The sequence below is a fragment of the Coregonus clupeaformis genome, unplaced genomic scaffold (assembly GCF_020615455.1).
Source record: "Coregonus clupeaformis isolate EN_2021a unplaced genomic scaffold, ASM2061545v1 scaf0068, whole genome shotgun sequence".
Classification (NCBI taxonomy): domain Eukaryota; kingdom Metazoa; phylum Chordata; class Actinopteri; order Salmoniformes; family Salmonidae; genus Coregonus; species Coregonus clupeaformis.
In genome coordinates this window covers 702,372-720,059 of record NW_025533523.1, presented here as the reverse complement: position 1 = coordinate 720,059, position 17,688 = coordinate 702,372, and the positions used below count along the sequence as shown (strand labels likewise).

Genomic DNA, 17,688 nt, shown 5'->3' with positions numbered 1-17,688 from the left:
AATGTTTGTTTTCAGCAGACCATGGTTAAGGCACTTGTCAACATTCTCAGTTACCGTATAGCTTCTGGCAACTTTCAGTGTGTGCTTCTGTTGCTGTTTAAAAGGACTACCTGTTCCAAACGGCACATGGATATGTTTCAATGTAGAGGTTATTAAGAGGGCAATGAGTCCACTATGATCAAACTACAGGAATGGTGGTGGAAAACTGTCAGATAACGTGTCTTACATGTCTTATAATATGCATAGTCTCTCACTTTCAGTGTATTATCATATACTGCACTATGTCAAGAAGGAGAATATATCACTCCACGGCTTTGTTGGTCTCTGTAAGGGATACTGTTAGTTCTGATATACAGTATGAATGGGATTTGTACAATATGAGTGGAAGGTCTGTTGTATGAATGGGGAAGGTACTGTAGGGACAGAGAGAACACGCTTCGCTGACCGAGCGATGCGGGAGACCTGGTTGCTGAGACTGAATATCCTGGAACGTCTCCCTGGCAACTGCATGCATGGTTGAAGTGTGATATTCTGCCTCCACGCTACGATGAACAGAGAAAGGAGGGAGAGGGGGGATCTTGGTTTCATGGATTGCTCTGTGGAGATATTGTTACATGAGAGTGAATCCGAGTAATGACATTGTTTCTAAGCACCAGCGGAGTGAGCCCCTCTGGCTGAGCTGCTATTTAACTGGCTGAGATGATGGACTAGTTGGACCCAGTTGGAGTGAGATCAAACATTGTCATTTTAAAGGGCCCTTCTAAACAAGATGCTACATTTTTATGATCTTCATGGGTCTTTGATGGTAGTGGTTCTTATTTTGGAGTGAGTAACTGCGCAGACTTAAGGTATGCATCACTGAATAGGCAAACTCCAAACTGAATTTCACTCAGGACGGATAAAGGAGGGCCATGCTGCTAAGTGAGCGCTGGCATCCATCTGACGCAGATCACCTCTACCATCTCACTAAGGAGAGAGGAACCTGCTGGCTGCGATGCATTGCTAGAGCCTGTTTGTGTCCACATCTACAGTAGTATGCTTCCTACCTGTGTTTTTGTACATACTGTATTGTCAAATTCCCTCTTACTATTGATTGAATTGAGCAGTTTGTGTAATGACTTGGAGGATGTTTTTGTAGGAGGACTTTTAGGACCATACATTTCTTTGACCATGGGGGAGGAGGTGAAAAAGCGCCCCATCATTGCCGGCAGAGAGAAAGGTGAGCTTCCTGAATGGAACAAACCTTGCGATACTTATTCAATACAGATAGATCACTCATGTATTCTGAATTGAGCAAATGTAACACGTAAACGTAACATGTCTAGTTAGTAATTTAATGCATTATCATGTCAGAGAGGGAACATTGACTGGAGGAGTTCATCATTTCTCAGAGCTTGGACTTGCCAGAACTCGCAGTAGTGGCTTTGCTTGTTCAGTGTGCACACGCATCTGAACATTTGTATGCTGATGTAATGTCAAATCAAATCTTGAAAAATTACATGCGCCGAATATAACCGGTGTAGACTTTACCATTAAATGCTTACTAACGAGCCATTTCCCAACAATGCAGAGTTAAAAAGCACAAAAAAGCTAAATAAGGCAATAGTAACACAATAAAATAACAAATAACGTGAAAGTGTGTGTGTGTGAACGTATGTTGTGTGTGCGTTGGTAGTCCAGTGAGTGTGCATAGAGCCAGTGCAAGAGAGTCGGTGCAAAACAAATCCTTTCCAAAAAAGTCATTTCCCAGGTTGTACCTTAGTGTACTGTCTGCCGCAATGTCTGTCTCTAGCTGTGAAAGTCAGCTGTTTGGATGACCTAGCGTGTCTAATTTGCACCAGCCAGATGTAAATATGTGGTTTATATCCTCAGGCACGTCTTTATGAACTTTTTCAGCTTATTCGTCACTACACCATACTGTATATCATGTAATATGAATGAAGTAGACCAAATCCTTTCGTGCGCACACACAGGTCCTCAACCTATTGTGTAAAATATCTACCCCACAGGGCCAGGACCTGGGCGTTACGCTCTGCCACCGACTATTGGTTTCATCGGCCATGACTTCACCAAGCCAACCAGCCCTGCTTACTCCTTCCACGGCAGAATGAGCAACAACAGTGAGTGCTACAGCGGTCATTAAAGAGCCCCCAAGCTTTAAACATGACATGCTACTCTAATGGTCAATGGAAAACTACCTCAACTAGTATTAGTTGATCATGAAAGGGAATATTGAATGTTGTAATGTCAATGTAAAGCCACTGGGGGGAGACACCACATACCTGTCACAAGTTCTGAACCCTGTACTACAGTCCAGTATACCACTTACCAGCCAAATGTGACACTGTCCTTAGGATACTGGCAAACTTACTACAGTATTGTATATCAGTTATTTATTTGATAGTTTCTCTTGTTTGGCTGTGTAGTGTACGGTGTTGACTCCAGTCCTGGGCCTCAGTATTACATTGATGCAAAAATCACCCGTTTCGGCAGGGATGGCAACCCTGCATACTCCATGTTGGGCAGAGTGAGAGGATCATCAAGTAAGTTCCCACCAACTTCAGGGAAATACACTTTCAATTCAGAGCTGATCACATGTTTTAATGTGCCTATAAAGTTGTAATAAAGTATAACCGTGTTTTTATTTGTCAAAGACCAAAAGCTCATTACTAGATGTGAAAAGGTTGATTTTCCTAAAATAGATGTTAATTACATAAGGACCTTGTTGAGTGTGGCAGTTTGTAAGCTACTTACAGCAGTAAGGCAACAAGATACAGCTGGATATGACAGCTCAAGCCTTGCCTTCTGCTGTCAGCTGTTGCAACTGAATTTCATGAACACACTCCACAAATATGCATACACTCTAAATTGACAATGAATCTATTGCATTCCACTTATCAATCTTGCTTGTTCACATAAAGCCAAAGCTAATTACAGCTTTTCCACCAGCAGGGCTTTTCCAGACTCCTGGACCAGGGGCATACAGCCCTGAGAATGCTCCTCCATGCAACACCCAGCGCAGACCCCCATCCTACACCATGGGCTCCCGCACTCGCTACCGTACCATCGACTCAGTGCCTGCCCCCAACAAGTACTGTCTCCCTGCACTCATGGGCCCCCAGGTCCCCACCAAGCCAGCCAGTGCCAGCTACACCATCTCAGGGCACTGCAAGTCAGGGGGTCCCTCAGAGGACCTGTCCAAGACCCCAGGCCCTGGTAGATACAACAGTACAGATCCAAGTGTCTACCTTCCCAGGCAACCAGCTTTCTCCATGCTAGGTCGCCATGGCTTCCCCAATGATGCCACTCTGAAGCCTGGCCCTGGAACTCATAACCCTGAGAAGGTGACTGTCCACAAGCCCCGGGCCCCTGCCTTCTCTCTGGGCATCAGACACTCTGAGTTTGTCACCCCACTGGTGGTCAATGTAGCTGACTGAAAAGCACTTCCCACAACTATGTTCCTCTGTCATATGGAACTAGGTTGGATTAATCTGCAAAACCAAGAACTTGAGATGACAATAGAGAACCATTTCTACTGCTGCGCTGGCATAATATAAAATTAAGGACATTTAGATACAGAAACAGAACATATAGAAACTTCCACACAGAAAGTAAAGAAATATTTTATTTACGTTCTGTCCAGCAACAAGTGTTGTTTAGAATTAACCGAAATATGACTATTCAGTCCAAATGTATACTGTCTGACAAGAGAATATATATATATATATATACACACACAAAATAAAAACATTTTCAGAACACGCAAAGTTCTTTCTTTTGAATAAAATATTCCACGTTCAAGAAAGAAAACTAAATTTGACCACGGTTCATTAATACAACATATATTGGCAAGTAAGTAAACATCAATAAAAGTGTAGCAAGTGTTATTCAAGCTCGGTAAAGTCTCATGAATGAGAAATTAAATATTCATATTGTATCAATAAAAGCAGAACTGCTCACCATCTGGTAGTGGGGGCTGAGCCATCAACACTCCTCGGGCTGCCTCTATCATACATCCAACATTTTGGGGAGGGAGTTGTTAAAAAAAAAACTTAAAGGTCTATTCTATACACCAAAACACATGGAGAGATGTACATCTTGTTTAATCAACAAAGACCATACAATTAAACTAAGGTGGCTTTCGGGGACGTGGAAGATGATTTTCACTCAATCCTTTGGAAGCGGTCTTCTGAAAAGCAATATATGCGGCTCTAGAAGTAAAACAAAAAGTAGCTAATTCAATACTGACTTCAAGCTAGTAGAGATGGCTATTATTTTCAAACATGCAGCTGGCATAACAATGGCTTTATATATGTAGGGATGTGATCAGGACAACATAGAAAATTGGGGAAAATAGGTCATTGGTTTGGGGAAAAGCCATGTAATAGGCAATACAATATATGGCCTAGAACAGAAAGCTAGCAAGTACATTTAAATGATGTATGAAAGAGGATATCAGATGTATATTTTCATAACCAGTAATGAGAAGACTTGTGACATAAGTAAAGTTAATGCTTTAGAAAAGATGTTGCTCGTATGAAACGTCAGTTCTTGGTCACTATATGTTAAGTCAGACTGGTTAGCTAACTTTCGGTCAATAGCTCACCTGGCTTGTGGATCATGTAGTGGATCCAGCCCTGGCTCTGCTGCACCCCCAGACCCCTCCATTCATCTTCTGTCATCAAGTGAGAGGTTGGCACCAGCTTTGATAACTGTTTCGGGAGCATAACATGCCTGTGTAGGAAAGGGATTTTGAATTCACCCAATTAACGTAGCTTGCTAGTTACTAACTGGAAAGTACTTGGTGTTTACTAGTACATGTAACGATAGCTAACTAGCTCGCTAGCAAGCACCAGTAGGCCAAATAACTTTGAACATGTTGTGGCAACACCAGCTGATATTATTAGCTAACGTTAACTAGCTAACGTTAGCGGTCGTTAACCAAGTCACATGATACAGTTCGCTAGCTAGCTAAACAAATGATTCCAGCCTCCAGTCGCCAGCCAACAAATGTAATAACAGTATCATTATTATTTTTGACAAATACAGTATTATGGCTGGCTGGCTCGCTAACTAGCAAGTTGGCTAGCTAACCAACCTGGGGAGCTGGGTGCACTTGCTCGCGGTAGCAAAGCAAGTTAACTAACGTTAGCTAGTAAGCAAGCATGTTAACAGTATACAGTACCGTAGTAGCTAGCGTTACAACTTCAACCTACCTGTACTCAAATGCTTCATCTGTGTACTTGTCAGAGTAGTAAATTTGTTTCTTCGACATGTTTAATCGAACAGAAGTATATAACACAATCTTCTGGATAAGTTTTCGTATTTTCAGACAGCTGTCAGTTTCGATAAGCGATAGCTGGCTAGATTTGAATGGGCGCAACGCAAATTGTAATCTGCAGTGTATCCGCAAATTTTGAACTCAAACGGTTCCTCTCTTGGCCGGGATTGGTGAAGGCGCGCGTGGGCAAAACAAACTCAATGCGCGGCGCCCCGCCCCCACCTTCTGACGTTGACAGCTGTACACATGGTGAGTTATTTCTAAAATGTTAGACTTTTATGATTTTTCCATTGTTTTTTTCGTCGAGTAAATGTCAATATACATTTATCGTGCTTCTTTAGTCCTACAATCGTGAATATTCGTTGACAAATGCCTGAATGCCACACAAAAAATGGTATATAGCCATATTCTACGGGATTAGTTTTACTGGGGGTGGTCGTGTAACGTAATTATGTGTACGAGCACAAAATACTATATCTGTAATTTAGTTCCGAATCTGCAATGGCAGTGATTTTTACATTGCTGGAGAGTAACAATTCCAGACAGAATAACCCACTGTTTTTTGGCAAACTCCAAGGTCCTCTGATAATATTAGTACAGTGCGAATCAACATCCCTGTGTTTTGAGAGAAATGTCTGAGTTTGACAGGTGTTGCTCACGGTTTGAGCAAGAAAACAATAACTGATTCGATAAATTGAACGAAGTAATGCGCATAGCCTATATATTTACATTTTAGTCATTTAGCAGACGCTCTTATCCAGAGCGACTTACAGTTAGTGAGTGCATACATTTCCCCCCCATACTGGTCCCCCGTGGAAATCGAACCCACAACCCTGGCGTTGCAAGCGCCATGCTCTACCAATTGAGCTACGGGACATATATGAAGGGCCTACATGTAGCCTATCAACTTTCAAAGTGAATTATTTTATTTATATGTTTTGTTCGTATGAATTGAATATTGCCAAATGCATCAGTAAAAAAAATAGTGCGCCTATGTAATAACCCTTGCTGTTAATAGATGGCAAAGCAGCATACAACTGGCCTAAACTTTTGGAAATGATAAGTTCACTTTCTCATCCATAGCCTTAAAACGCATCTCAAGTGCAAGTGCACTGTTTAGCTCACATCTGAACGCATTACTGGGGGCAAACTACCCGCCCTCCAAGACACATACAACACCCGATGTCACAGGAAGGCCAAAAAGATCATCAAGGACATCAACCACCCGAGCGACTGCCTGTTCACCCCGCTATCATCCAGAAGGCGAGGTCAGTACAGGTGCATCAAAGCTGGGACCGAGAGAATGAAAAACAGCTTCTATCTCAAGGCCATCAGACTGTTAAATAGCCATCACTAGCACATTAGAGGCGGCTGCTGCTGCCTATTGAAATCACTGGCCACTTTAAGAAATGGAACACTAGTCACTTTAATAATGTTTACATATCTTGCACTACTCATCTCATATGTATATACTGCATTCTATTCTATAATATTCTACTGTATTTTAGTCCATGCCGCTCTTTCATTGCTTGGCCATATGTATATATTCTTAAAACCCATTCCTTACTAGTTTTGTGTGTATTGGATATATGTTGTGAAATTGTTAGATATTACTGCACTGTCGTAGCTAGAAGCACAAGCATTTCGCTACACCCGCTATAACATATGCTAAACACGTGTATGTGACAAATACATTTCGATTTGATTTGATTTGAAGGCTGGGGGCAGGCCCGGCGGCAGGATTACTCCGCAAGGGGGCATCAGAAATGACTAAGGGGACAACTATTTTCGCTTGCTGATAACACAGGATGGATAGTAATCGATAGTACAATTACATAAAATGTATTTGCAGCCACGCACGGCTGTCTTGCCGCAAGAATACAGGCTACTGCACCGCTTTACAAACATGGACAATTCATAACCGGCTCGAGAAATTGCAAGTTATGACAACGCTACATAGCTACATGCACAATACCCATCAATCCAATGCAAAACAGTTGCTAATTACCGTAATAACACTTCCGCATGCCAATACAATGCATTTCCAATCGCGGAAAGCAAACAATAATGTACAATGCACTACCACGACTTATCGGGACAATGCAGCTTGGACGCAGCTACCAAGCTGTCTTCGCACAAGAGTGTCGTACTACGCTGCGTATGATAACAGATAAATTAGTATTCCATAGCAACGAGTTGTTTATGGCAACACTATAGCTACATCGTTACTCAACCATTGGTTAAGGTCTGCCCATCCTCATCAATGTAATGAAAAGCACCTCTTCTACCATATAAAACAACATTAAAAACAATCCGATTATATTATAAACCAAACATTTCCAATCCAATCACATCACAGAAATCAAGCAGTAGACTTGGCAGTAACGCCAATAAAGAAAATCACGTCTACGCCTATTTCTGACATTTGCCACGCATTTCCAAAAGCTAGCAAATAACAAAATAATACAAGCCCAGCCAGGCTGCCTGTTCTTACTCAGATTCAAAAGAGTTGTAGCCGCCTTGATGCTGTGTTGAACCTCCTCAGCAGTCTCTCGTTCCACTCCCCACGGAATTTGCTTGTAAGATCCCTCTCAAATGCCAGTTGAATCAGCTGCGCTTTGCTCCTGTGCAACACGCTCCGTCTGTGCTCACTGAATATGTTTTTCAATGTTGAAAAAAACTTCTCGCAAATTGCCGTGGATGCTCCAAATGTTAATCCTAGTTTCAATGCCATTATCACAGTAGGCATTGCTGTTAGAGGCCCGGAGTATCTATCCAAAATGCTCTGCGTAGTCCATTTTTCTTCTCCAGATCGGGCGATTTCAGTCTGTAGAACCTGGCGTGCGACAGTAAACTCAGTTTCCACAAAGTCTCCTGAGATTAAATCCAGCAGTGATTTCACATTTTCCACATCCATAAAGGTTTCATTCTCTGGGTACAGGGCCTCAACACGTTGGCTGTTTTGTTCGTTAAATCTTGCTGACATTTCTCCCAATACAGCATCCAGAATGCAGAAAAATAGTATTTTGCACTCCCTCTCATTATCCTCTTCTTTGCTGGCCATTGTTGTTTCGACCACATATTCATTCAGATTACTACTCACTACACTTTGCCGTTTGCTTGGAGTGGTGTGTCGGTGTGTTTGTATTTCTCCCATAACTCATCAAACTCACTGTCACTTGCAGTTTTTTCACGCAATTGTGGGCACCGGGGATGACTCGGATGCCAGTGAACAGATCAGTTGCTTCAGCCTGAAGTAACTTGTTAAGGGGGTCGAACAGGCTGAGGACTCGGCTCGGAAACAGCTTTCAATAGGCCCACAGCCTCAAGTCGCACCTCTGTACCGTAGGTGCGGGTACTCTCGATTTCTCTGAGCAGGTGGATGATGCTGTCCAGAGATTTTATAATGACACTCCCCATGGCTAGATGACCAGTCCATCGCTGCTTAAGCAGCCATTTCAGTTTCTCTCCAGTATATTGGGAAGCCACAGTTGGTTTCCTGAGAAACTTGTAAAGGGAATTACACACATTAAACATTTCCTCCAATGCACCCTCAGAGGACATAGCGTGCACTATGACTAAATGCAGCTGGTGGTTAAAGCAATGCACATATGGCACTTCCCGATTCAGCTTGTCCTGCACTACCCTTTGCATGCCCCCATGTTTACCAGACATCACACTGGCCCCATCATAACATTGACTAAGAATCTTCTTGGTGCTAAGGCCAAGATTTGTTAGCTCTGACAGGACCAAGTTAGTCAGCTATAAAGCATCACATTCTTTACTCTTTGCCATCACAAACACGATTGTTTTCGCCCACATATCAGAGTACAATTGAAATGTTCTCGCACCCGGTTGGGTCTTTAGTCCCATCCACTTTAATTGTGTACCATGAATCACTTACTTCCTTTACAATTTCCTCTGTGACTACCTCACTCATGAGCCCAATTATTTCTTTCTGAATGTCATGAGATGTGTATGTGGCATTGCAGGGAATTGTGCTTAAGGCACTAGCAAGTTCCTTGTCTTTCCTGAGCATATAATCTAACATCGCCAGGAATAGACCACCGCCCCCCTCCCCTCTTGCATCCATCACATCCAAAGTTCCCCTGAGAAGAAGCTTGTTGACAGCAAGAAATTCCACAATGTCCACAATCGATGACAAATACATACGATTTCTTGCAAGCTGTGCAGAATTCACAAGTGTTGAAATCTCAGCTCCCTGTGCATTCCTTGCTTGTCTTTTTGTCCAAAGTACCATGCATTTCAAATGTTTTTTGCTTGATGCGTGCCTCCCCAGTCCCTTGTTGCTATCAATGGCATGTTGGCAGTTATTATATCCAGTTTGGGTGAATGCCTTATGGGCGTTAGCATTGGAGCCGATGTTACATTTTCGACAAGGATAGCAGAAAGCTAGGAATATTCCAGCCACTCTCTGCCTTTGAACCACACGCTACAAAATGCACGTTTTCTCCCACAGTACAGGCTGGTTGGGTATTTCCCCAGACAAACCTGCGCTGGCTCCTCATCACTGAGGTGGTCAGGCACTAATGGAGGTGTCGGTGCTTGTAATATCCTGGCGGTGCTGCTGCTAAGTTCGGTCTTGGCGGCTGCAGGCCCCTCCTCGGGTTGGTTACCTCCTATGTCACCAGGCTGCAAGACCGTTGCGCAGGTGCCTTTGCTGCTGGGCTTGGCGGCCTTGGCCTCGGTGATTAGCATCGGCTCAGTGGCCTTGGCCTCTGTGGCAGGGAGGGCCTACGCTTTGATCCGATGCTGCCGTTGTGCCCTGGCAAAGCCACTTTCTTGGCATGGGTCCTCAGATCCTCAAAAAATTATACAGCTGCACCATCGAGAGCATCCTGACTGGTTGCATCACCGCCTGGTATGGCAACTGCTTGGCCTCCGACCGCAAGGCACTACAGAGGGTAGTGCGTACGGCCCAGTACATCACTGGGGCCAAGCTTCCTGCCATCCAGGACCTCTATACCAGGCGGTGTCAGAGGAAGGCCCTCAAAATTGTCAAAGACTCCAGCCACCCTAGTCATAGACTGTTCTCTCTGCTACCGCACGGCAAGCGGTACCGGAGTGCCAAGTCTAGGTCCAAAAGACTTCTCAACAGCTTCTACCCCCAAGCCATAAGACTCCTGAACAGCTAATCATGGCTACCCGGACTATTTGCACTGCCCCCCCACCCCATCCTTTTTACGCTGCTGCTACTCTGTTAATTATTTATGCATAGTCACTTTAACTCTACCCACATGTACATATTACTTCAACTACCTCAACTAGCCGGTGCCCCCGCACATTGACTCTGCACCGGTACCCCCCTGTATATACAGTGGGGGAAAAAAGTATTTAGTCAGCCACCAATTGTGCAAGTTCTCCCACTTAAAAAGATGAGAGAGGCCTGTAATTTTCATCATAGGTACACGTCAACTATGACAGACAAAATTAGAAAAGAAAATCCAGAAAATCACATTGTAGGATTTTTAATGAATTTATTTGCAAATTATGGTGGAAAATAAGTATTTGGTCAATAACAAAAGTTTCTCAATACTTTGTTATATACCCTTTGTTGGCAATGACACAGGTCAAACGTTTTCTGTAAGTCTTCACAAGGTTTTCACACACCGTTGCTGGTATTTTGGCCCATTCCTCCATGCAGATCTCCTCTAGAGCAGTGATGTTTTGGGGCTGTCGCTGGGCAACACAGACTTTTAACTCCCTCCAAAGATTTTCTATGGGGTTGAGATCTGGAGACTGGCTAGGCCACTCCAGGACCTTGAAATGCTTCTTACGAAGCCACTCCTTCGTTGCCCGGGCGGTGTGTTTGGGATCATTGTCATGCTGAAAGACCCAGCCACATTTCATCTTCAATGCCCTTGCTGATGGAAGGAGATTTTCACTCAAAATCTCACGATACATGGCCCCATTCATTCTTTCCTTTACACGGATCAGTCGTCCTGGTCCCTTTGCAGAAAAACAGCCCCAAAGCATGATGTTTCCACCCCCATGCTTCACAGTAGGTATGGTGTTCTTTGGATGCAACTCAGCATTCTTTGTCCTCCAAACACAACGAGTTGAGTTTTTACCAAAAAGTTATATTTTGGTTTCATCTGACCATATGACATTCTCCCAATCCTCTTCTGGATCATCCAAATGCACTCTAGCAAACTTCAGACGGGCCTGGACATGTACTGGCTTAAGCAGAGGGACACGTCTGGAACTGCAGGATTTGAGTCCCTGGCGGCGTAGTGTGTTACTGATGGTAGGCTTTGTTACTTTGGTCCCAGCTCTCTGCAGGTCATTCACTAGGTCCCCCCGTGTGGTTCTGGGATTTTTGCTCACCGTTCTTGTGATCATTTTGACCCCACGGGGTGAGATCTTGCGTGGAGCCCCAGATCGAGGGAGATTATCAGTGGTCTTGTATGTCTTCCATTTCCTAATAATTGCTCCCACAGTTGATTTCTTCAAACCAAGCTGCTTACCTATTGCAGATTCAGTCTTCCCAGCCTGGTGCAGGTCTACAATTTTGTTTCTGGTGTCCTTTGACAGCTCTTTGGTCTTGGCCATAGTGGAGTTTGGAGTGTGACTGTTTGAGGTTGTGGACAGGTGTCTTTTATACTGATAACAAGTTCAAACAGGTGCCATTAATACAGGTAACGAGTGGAGGACAGAGGAGCCTCTTAAAGAAGAAGTTACAGGTCTGTGAGAGCCAGAAATCTTGCTTGTTTTTGGTGACCAAATACTTATTTTCCACCATAATTTCCAAATAAATTCATAAAAAATCCTACAATGTGATTTTCTCGATTTTTTTTTCTCAATTTGTCTGTCATAGTTGACGTGTACCTATGATGAAAATTACAGGCCTCTCTCATCTTTTTAAGTGGGAGAACTTGCACAATTGGTGGCTGACTAAATACTTTTTTTCCCCACCTGTATAGCCTCCCTACTGTTATTTTATTTTACTTCTGCTCTTTTTTTTCTCAACACTTTTTTTGTTGTTGTTTTATTTTTACTTTTTTTGTTAAAAATAAATGCACTGTTGGTTAAGGGCTGTAAGTAAGCATTTCACTGTAATGTCTGCACCTGTTGTATTCGGCGCATGTGAACAATTTGATTTGATTTGATTTGATATCCATCATGGTACCTAACTGTTAACATTAGCTAAATTCCATCCAGCTGCGCTGTGAAACATTTTTTTTTTGTACTACATAACTTTGAAAGTAAACCTAAATGGTCAAATTGACCCCACCCTTCTACTCTGAAGACCAATCAAAATGTGTTTTTTTTCAACTGGTAAAATGTGTATGATGTACGTATGATGCGTGCAAGGGAGTTGCATGAATGAAGCATACACAACAAATTGTTTGGGCATGACGGAGGGGGCAGATTGTGGGACAGAAGAGGGATACAAAACTGAGGGGGCACAATATTCAAACTAAGGGGGCATGTCCCCCTTTTGCACCCTCGTTGCGCCGGGCCTGGCTGGGGGCATAGACGTCTACTGCGGATCACTAAAATATCCTAATGATTATAATCACACTTCCTCAATTCAAATATTATAGCGACACTATACCAAAGATGGTTTGGTATAGTTTCTAAACTTGGGAACCAAGCTCGAGTTATCAGCCATGTTATCGCCTGGACTTATTGAAATATCTTTACACTAGAAAAAAAACCTCCAGGCTTCCATCATAACTGTCAGTTTATTGAACAAAATTAAGAATTACAGGGGATAGTTTTGAAAAAACTAATTCAGTCCGAATTGTCCTCTGGAATAACGGACATTCTGGGGTAATAATTACATAATCAACTTTCTCTAGTAATACTAGTCCAGTGAGTAAGTTCAATGTCCCCTGCCCTGTCAGGCCCTGAGTTTCCTGCCCTGCTAGACCCTCAGCCCCCTGACCTGGGGGACCCACCGTTCCCTGACCCGGGGGGCCTGCTGTCTCCAGTTCTGAGGGGCCGCCCGCCTCCTGCAATGGAAGACCCACCGACCCTCGCACCTGGGGAACCACCTGACCTCGTCTCTGGGGCCCAGCCGGGCCCTGCCTCCAGATCCCTGACGAGCCTCACCCAGGGGTCCCCACCTGCTCCACCATGGGAGCCATTGCTTTCAGCAGTGGTGAAAGAGTCACCAACCTCCGCAGTAGCCAGGAGCTGCCAAAGACAGTTGTGGCTGTTGTGCCACATTCCTCCGCCGCAGTAGGCGAGCCATCTCCTTCAGCCGTGGCCAGCCTCCGGCATTGTCCTCAGCGCCCACGGATAGGCCCAAGCGGCCCTGCACCAGCTGAGTTTGAGGATCTTCCGCCACACTCTTGACATCCCATGGGGTGAGCAGACACTGTTCCCGCAATGCTGTGCACTCTCCTCACCGGGTGGCCCCTAAGCCCTTTATGTGCATTAGAGCCTGCACCCTCCTGGCTCCCATGGTTCTTTAAAGTGACACTGGCTATCAGCTGCCTCTCTAGTTTGGTCAGAGGCACACGAGGACTTGATCCTGTCTAGTCCCTTAGCTGCTCTGCCCCTCTACCCTGCCTGTCCTGCCTGATAGGACTAGGTGCTTAAGGCCAGGCACCACAGGCAAAAATTGTGATTTGCTTCCATCTGTCAATTTTCAGATTTTGGGATATTTTGCAACTTTCATAAAATGTACAAATATATCTGCAATAATGTATTTAAATGCTTGATTTGTATCATTTTATCCCATCTCCGTCAACTACAACTAGCATAAATTATGTTCTTGTTAGAATGTTTCATGTAGAACAGGGGTGTCAAACGTCCGGCCCCCGGGCCGGATCAGGCCCGCAAACGGGTTTAATCCGGCCCGCGAGATGATTTTGTAAAGTATAAAAATGCGCTGCAATTTTTCAATAAAGTAAACTGCTGTTCCAATTGCGTCCACTGGATGGCGCAACAGCAATTGTGTTAAGCAAGCAAACTGTTTATACCGGGGCAGAGCAAGTAGGTCAAGTCTGTGTTTACTCACAGCCGAGACATCAGTGACGCTGCAGTGAAAGCTAGCTACCTCATTGCTAATGAAATCGCAGTGGCTTCAAAACCATTTAGTGAGGGTGAATTTGTAAAAACATGCATGATGAAGGCAGCGGAGATTGTGTGCCCTGAAAAGCGTCAGGCTTTTGTAAATATCAGCCTGACAAGAAACACAGTTGCAGACAGGATTTCCGATCTTTCAGTGGATTTGGACAGCCAGTTGAAGCAAAAAGTAAAGTCATTTATTGCGTTTTCGGTTGCAATTGATGAAAGCACGGACATTATAGATGTTGCACAACTGGCCATTTTCATCCGCGGAGTTGATGACACATTGACCGTCACCGAGGAGTTCGTGGAGTTGGTGCCGATGACAGATACAACGACAGCAGCTGATATTTTTACCGCACTCGTCGGCGCGCTGGACAGGGTCGGAGTGGACTGGTCCCGTGCTGTCAGCCTGGCTACAGATGGTGCGCCCTCAATGATCGGGAAAAAAGCAGGCGTTGTGACAAAGTTCAGAGAGAAAGTGCAATCTGCAAATGGAGGACGTGATTTTTGACTTTTCACTGTATTTTGCACCAGGAGGCTTTGTGTTGCAAGTCATTAAAGATGGATAACGTCATGAAGGTGGTCATCCAAACTGTTAATTTCATCCGATCCAGAAGCCTGAATCACCGTCAGTTTGACAGCCTTCTCAGAGAGAAAGACCACATCTATGGCCTGCCATACCACACTGAGGTAAGATGGTTAAGCCGAGGTGCTGTGCTGAGGCGTTTCTTTGATTTACGAGAAGAAATTGAACAGTTCATGGAAGAAAAGGGCAAACCAGTGTTAGAATTCCATTCCGCAGAATGGATGCAGGACCTTGCATTTATGGTGGATGTTACAGAGCACCTGAATAACTTGAACAAACAGCTGCAAGGGCGCAACAAAGTTGTCATGCAGTATTATGACAGCATACGTTCTTTCAAGTTGAAGCTGTCATTGTGGGAGACGCAACTTGCCGGTGGTGATGCAGCTCACTTCCCCTGTCTGAAAAATGTGTGCGCGACCCAACATGTGGCAGACATGAAGCGGTTCAAAGATAAAATAACGGGACTGTTACGGGAGTTTGAGCAACGCTTTCAGATTTTTGGTGAACTGGAGAAAGACTTCAACGTTTTTTGCTCGCCATTCACCGTGAATCCCTTTGATCTGCCCGTCAGCATCCAACTTGAAATAATAGACTTGCAGTGTGACTCGGATTTGAAGGGCAAATTTGCCGCAGCTGGCTTGGACACATTTAATCAGAATCTCTTGCCAGGTTACCCCAACTTGACAGCCCTCGCTGCAAAACTGTTGTGCATGTTTGGAACCACATATCTTTGTGAGCAAGTTTTCTCTGTAATGAGCATAAATAAAACAAAGCTGCGCTCAAGGCTCACGCACAAGCACTTGAATCACATCCTGAAGTTGGCTGCCACTCAGGATGTGACGCCTGATATTGATGCGCTGGTGAAAGCTAAAAGATGCCAGGTATCAGGAGTCAAATAAACTATGCAACCCCACTTAAAGTGCTACATGAGACACCCTGATATAGTTCTGTGATCTGTGATATACTTCTGTGAATCACTGAGGCATTGTGTGTTTGTGTGTTCTTTGTCCTCAGAACTTTCAAATAACTTGAGGTGTTTTATGATTAATAGTGATGTTGTGCTTTTGGACACACTGTCCTCAAGCTCCAGCTTTATGTTTATATGTTTTTATGTTGATGTGCTATTGTTTTTAATTGATTTTATTTTATTTGTATATTTAACCTATTCTTGACTCTGTGGTTCTTGCACTTGTTTGGGGAACAGGATTTTATTCTTTTTATCTACATTTCTGCCTGAGAAATGACCCCCTGATATAGTTCTGTGATATGTGAAACAGTTCTGTTAATCACTGAGGCATTGTGTGTTTGTGTTCTTTTTCTTTAGAATTTTCAAATAAACTTGACGTGTTTTATGATTAATAGTGATGTTGTGCTTGTACTATTTTGGACACACTGTCCTCAGGCTCCAGCTTTATTTTGTATGTTGATCGTATTAAAACAAAGAAAACAATCTGAAGTTGTTGTTTTTAAGTTATATATACCATGATTTTTCCGGTCCGGCCCCTGAGCCCCTGAGCTAAAATGAGTTTGACACCCCTGATGTAGAACTTCAACCGCTATTTTTAAAACTCCTTGTTGTGTGTGTTCGTGCCGTGAAAGGAGGGGTTCTTCTTTGTCTGAAAGCAATGGCTAGCTAGTTTGCTAACGATTCTAGCTAACTAACTGGCTGAATAAGTTGACGAAGGACTCGCTCAAGCTGTCGGGACTAACCCACAACGTTAGACACGGACACGAACGATCTGCTTGCGTGTTGATACACTGGTGGTTTGTTGTGGCCGAGTATTGGCGCTAAACCGTGTTGTTGGAGTCCGGCATGCTAGCTGGCTGTGGCGTCTTATGACTAGGTGCCCGGACGATTTTCACGGAATAATACTGTACCTAGTTAGCTAGCTGAATAAACTAAGTTAGTCTATTCCTAGAAAACATTGAACCGCTGTAGTTTACAACAATTATAGTTTCTGAGGTGGAAGTTGGGAGAGTTATATTTGGGAGTTGTGGTGAGGGAGGCCCCGCTCTCTCCTTTCCCAGATGTTTAGTTCATTTCATTCCGATCTCCTCTGCATTATTGTAGCCATTTGCTGCAGCCTGTCAACTATGCCTCTGCCTATCCCTGTTCTCTCCTCTCCGCACAGGCTATACAAACGCCTCACACCGCGTGGCTGCTGCCTCTCTAACCTGGTGGTCCCTGCACGCACCACCCACGAGTTCCAGGTCTCAGGCAGCCTCTGGAACTGCCGTTCTGCTGCCAACAAGGCAGAGTTCATCTCAGCCTATGCTACCCTCCAGTCCCTCGACTTCTTGGCGCTGACGGAAACATGGATTACCACTGAAAACACTGCTACTCCTACTGCTCTCTCCTCGTCTGACCATGTGTTCTCGCATACCCCGAGAGCATCTGGTCAGCGGGGTGGTGGCACAGGAATCCTCATCTCTCCCAAGTGGACATTCTCAATTTTTCCCCTGACCCATCTGTCTATCTCCTCATTTGAATTCCATGCTGTCACAGTCACTAGCCCATTTAAGCTTAATATCCTTGTCATCTATCGCCCTCCAGGTTCCCTTGGAGAGTTCATCAATGAGCTTGACGCCTTGATAAGTTCCTTTCCTGAGGATGGCTCACCCCTCACAGTTCTGGGGGATTTCAACCTCCCTACGTCTACATTTGACTCATTTCTCTCTGCCTCCTTCTTTCCACTCCTCTCCTCTTTTGACCTCACCCTCTCACCGTCCCCCCCTACTCACAAGGCAGGCAATACGCTTGACCTCATCTTTACTA

At 44.2% G+C, this 17,688-nt stretch overlaps 2 protein-coding genes across 3 annotated transcripts; one reads left to right on the top strand and one right to left on the bottom strand.

Moving 5' to 3' along the window:
- The first annotated feature begins 315 nt into the window (after positions 1-315).
- Positions 316-3,754, top strand: LOC121540344 (outer dense fiber protein 3-like protein 2). Of its 2 annotated transcripts, XM_041849154.2 has the most exons (5): positions 316-1,033; positions 1,139-1,219; positions 2,010-2,120; positions 2,427-2,543; positions 2,950-3,754. In XM_041849154.2, exons 2-5 carry the CDS (start codon positions 1,171-1,173, stop codon positions 3,435-3,437), a joined length of 765 nt encoding a protein of 254 aa, XP_041705088.1. In that variant the 5' UTR covers positions 316-1,033; positions 1,139-1,170; the 3' UTR covers positions 3,438-3,754. The 2 variants fall into 2 exon arrangements, with proteins under 2 accessions (XP_041705088.1, XP_041705087.1); XM_041849153.2 differs by having other exon boundaries at positions 316-1,219.
- Positions 3,608-5,457, bottom strand: LOC121540345 (cyclin-dependent kinases regulatory subunit 1). Its single transcript, XM_041849155.2, has 3 exons — positions 5,217-5,457; positions 4,607-4,734; positions 3,608-4,211 (listed from the first exon to the last, which is right to left on the bottom strand). Exons 1-3 carry the CDS (start codon positions 5,273-5,275, stop codon positions 4,168-4,170), a joined length of 231 nt encoding a protein of 76 aa, XP_041705089.1. The 5' UTR covers positions 5,276-5,457; the 3' UTR covers positions 3,608-4,167.
- Between the last annotated feature and the right edge of the window lie 12,231 nt (positions 5,458-17,688).